General features: G+C 41.3%; 1 protein-coding gene across 3 annotated transcripts in view; it reads left to right on the top strand.

Annotated features, from left to right (window-relative positions):
- LOC103374976 (uncharacterized) overlaps positions 1–4,171 on the top strand; it is a 58,115-nt gene that overhangs the window by 41,511 nt on the left and 12,433 nt on the right. Inside the window, exon 3 of one of the 3 annotated variants that reach the window (XM_008305151.1) lies at positions 3,770–3,826. The exons of the other annotated variants lie outside the window; for them this stretch is intronic. Coding sequence (XP_008303373.1) covers positions 3,770–3,826 — 57 coding nt within the window. The remainder of the gene's footprint in view (positions 1–3,769; positions 3,827–4,171) is intronic. 3 annotated transcript variants of the gene reach the window in all.

Below are 4,171 nucleotides of genomic sequence, written 5' to 3'. Positions count from 1 at the left end.
GGTGTCCTCACCAGGACACGAACCGGCGACCTTCTAGCTGCGAGGCAACAGTGCTAACCACCAACCAATCTTGCAGCCCTCTTTCATAATGTGTGACTGTAAAATTACACAGTTTTACAGATTTTTAAGTCTAGTTTTCTAAGCATTCAAAACATCTCTAGGTCATGAAGTCTAGAGTTCATCACAAACATCAGCCCTCTTGAAAGACAGAAAAAAAATCTTTATTACGCTTTAAAGTCTCATTATAATCAGCCAATTAGAGTCAGGTTTATGTCATCATGTGATCACGTGAGCTCTTTCCTTCATGTGAACACAGTGATGACTGACTGATTCAGCTGAAGACGGTTCATCACCAACATGCTCCTCACAGTCTTTTACCTGTCTCTACTCTTACACTCAGGTGGGTTCTGTGTATTCACTCTACCAGGCTTTCCACCATATTTACAGATCACATATTCTCATGAAGTTGCCCATCATCTTATGTTGTCATAAAACATCGTCCTTCGTGTGCTGTAGGTCTCAGTGTCTTAGTTCTTCAGTCTGGAGACCAGATATGTCACCAACGAGACCCTGTGATGCTGGAGTGCAGCCTGGCTAAAGGGTTCGACATGAGCAGCTACACCATGCACTGGTACCGACAAAAAAACCGCCACGGAGCTCAGATCGAGCATTTGATCACAGAGTATCAGGACAGTTCGGGGCGCTTCAAGTCGTCGTTCAATTCAGCAAAAACCAGCTTCTCTCTGCAGATTCCTGACCTGTTCCTGAACGACAGCAGCGTCTACTACTGTGCTGCCAGACACAGTGATGCACTCAGAGCAGGCAGTCATACAAATAACGAGACAGATGGCAGGAAGGAGCTGTGGTTTGTCTGGGTTTCATCTAACAGAGGAAAGTAGGTGAAGACACACGGGGACAACACTGGGCTTTTAGCTAATATTAACTAAACATGGCAGAACTGAGTTAATATCCTATGTGTCAAGAAAATACTTCATCAGGTATTTTCTGTGTTCCAAAAGGGGCTATTGGTTGTAAATCAAGGCAAGAATCTGGAAAAAAAAAAAGAGGCCAGTAGCTGCAGATCCAGAAATACCTGCAGAAATCAAAGGGACGTGCTGTGTAACTGGCCTGTATGTGCTCCCATCTTCCTGGAACTGTATACGTGAGCTCCAGGTCCCAGCCAGAGCGCCATGGACGCCACCTCGGCCCGCCATTAAACAAGAACTGGTGGGCTTACACTCACAACGCCACTTGGGGGCGTGGCCACGACCATACGCATTTTAAACCTGAAATAAGTTTTATTTTTTAAGTTTTTCTATCACGCTGTCTTACCTTGTTGAAGCTAAAGTTACGATAAAGTCTCAAATCTTGCAGAATCGACTTCGAGATGCTCACGAACGAGAACTTCAACCTGCAGTTGCTGCTCAGCGTCCACCAGGAGATGGATGCTGTACAGAGAAACATGAAAGTGGGCAGAGTTAAAGGTAACAGAAGAGAAGGAGGGCGAGGATTTGGAGGTAGTTTAGAAGTTTAGATTGCAGACGTTCACTAAGTCACACCTTCAGCTGCTCAGCCTGACCGGAGGGTTAATGGAGACTCTAATGAACGTCTTCTTGGTTGCACTTCTGATCTTCTCCAGTATGAACATTTATGCTCCTCAAACACTTTCCTTCTCAAGATATGCTTTGTTTACTTGTTGTCTTTCTGCTTGTTTTCCAGATGTCTGTTTCTGCGTAAAAATCCAGCAGCCTCCGTTTGTGTTCAGCCGTGACGGAGATGCGACGGGGACTCTGGCGTGCGAACAGGACGACTCTCAGTATTATTACATGTTCTGGTACAGGCAAAGAAACGGCGGCAAAATAGAGCTCGTAACGTATTCTCTTGCCAAAGACGACTGGAAAGTTGAAGGTCCGTTCAACAAATCCAAGTACACCATGTCCAGGCCTTCTTTGCTCAGTTCAAGTCTGCAGATCCACCCGGTGAAGGCTGAAGACTCGGCTGTTTATTATTGCGCTTCCAGTAGAGCACAGTGGTTCAGAAAGCCTCAGCAGCTGTACAACAACTAGAAGAGGAAACCAGGAGGAGAAATGAATGAGAAACTGTGATGCGCTGAACCCTGAAAGGCCCTGAGAGGCATTTAGTTGAGGTGTGGCATTAATTTGACAATAAAAAAAGGGAAAAATCTAAATAATAACCCATGCATCATAAGTTCTGCGTGATTCTTAAAGGCAGAAGAAGTGTGTTTTCTACAGTTCAGCGATGCTTCTGCAGCACCACGAAGCTGATCGTGGTCAGATAATAGAGCAGGTGTCGGGTTAAGTTGGGTTCACTACCTCCGTGCAGCATTATTATCCTGTACAGCTTCTTATTTGTGTCACTCTGTGCACAAGACTGTAATGTCATATAAAATCAAATCTGTGTGCAGAATGGCGACATAAAGATGGATCAAAAAATAAGAGGTTAGCAGATGCTGACCTCTACAGGGTTCATGTGAGATTACAGTCAGGTGTTGGAGTTTAAAGAAGAGTCAATGCAGCATGTGCGTGAAGTTACACGGAAAATCGAATAAATGTTATTAAAATGGGCTCTATGCTTGCTATGATAAAGATTAAATATGTAGATCTTCAAGCTCGATCACTGACTCATCATTAAAAACCCTCTGAACTCTGTTTTCTCGCTCCTGTCACATTTTTCTTCACTGTGAGCTCATTTTTCGCTGCAATGTAAAGTCCTGCACCTCTATGGAAACAGTACAACCATGACTACAAGTATAGAGAACTCATACATGTCTCCTGTGCAGTGTGACACTTTATATTGACGTAAATCATTCAAAAACAAAAAATAAAAGTTGAATTTCTTCGATTATATATTTTCTAGAAAACTGAAAACACTTGAAATCAATACGTCTAACACGTTCCCAAATGCCCACAGGTGGTACCAATATTTTAAATGACTAAATGTGGACTCAACATGCTAGATTTGGTTATTTAACTAAACCGATATATGATAATATGACCCCTACGGACTCTGCACACCAGCTCTGTTCAGATGTTTCACTATGATGAATGTATGGACCAACAGCTGCTCCCCTGCTCACCATGTCTGAACCAGGCTGCACTTAGTTTATGTATGAAGTATGTTATATTTTTATATTCTTTCAATTTGTCTTGTTGTCTCCTCTCTGCTTTGTAGACACACAGTCAGACAGAAAGAAAGTAAAATGAAAAAATCCATAAAAATCCACAGAAAAATGAGAAGCAAATGTGTCAGCAAAACAAAGGAAAACTAATGGCANCAACTATCCTGCTTACTTTGGCAAAGGCACCAAACTGACAGTTTTGGGTAAGAAAATGAAAAAACTATAAACATCTGTGCTCATTTTTCCAAACTTAAATGTGAAAATGAATGTTAGGTTGTAAAACTCTCCTGTTTTAGTGTCTTAGTTTAGTGATTTCCCAGAGAAACCATCTGTTGCTGCAAACCTTAAACTCAAAACTGCTAAATTTCAGACAGACTGCGACTAAATCTTTCTGTTTTGTGCGTAAATATCTACATTAAGTTTAGATATTTTTACTTTTAAGCTGTAAAAAAAACCCGTTAATTCATCTTTAAGGATGTCTGTGACAGCCAACAGCTGTTCAACAGATGCTAAAATTGTTGATTTTGTTTTTTTTGCTTCAAGAGTGAAGTTATAAACCTATTTAAAATGTGATGTAGTGACTGTAAGAGGTGCATAAGTCTGTCAGTTTTTGTGCCTGTGAGGTGTCAGTGTGCTCTGGAACTTATCCTGCTTATTTTGGAGAAGGAACCAAACTCACAGTTCTTGGTAAGATCAATAAGTTCATTAAAACGTCCTGCAATGAAGTGACTGAACAGCAAGGAAACGTTTACAAGTAAATTTAACTGTATATGTGCTGGTAAAAGTACAACAGAAACTTCAGCAGAAGGTGTATTTTCTAAAATCTTAGGCTTTAAATGTGTGTTTTACGTGTAGCTGTTGGTAGAAGTTGTTCAGTTTATCTCAAACACAGAACAAAGACAGTCTACAGGTGTCTGACCTGAAAACTTGAGCAGTTTTTCTGCAGCCTTGTATCAGTGTGGACGGGTATAACCCTGCTTACTTTGGCAAAGGCACCAAACTGACAGTTTTGGGTAAGAAAACTTAAAAAAA

Source organism: Stegastes partitus, unplaced genomic scaffold (genome assembly GCF_000690725.1).
Source record: "Stegastes partitus isolate 25-593 unplaced genomic scaffold, Stegastes_partitus-1.0.2 Scaffold2422, whole genome shotgun sequence".
NCBI lineage: Eukaryota > Metazoa > Chordata > Actinopteri > Pomacentridae > Stegastes > Stegastes partitus.
Note: the sequence above shows the minus strand (reverse complement) of the source record. Positions and strands in the feature narration are given on the sequence as shown.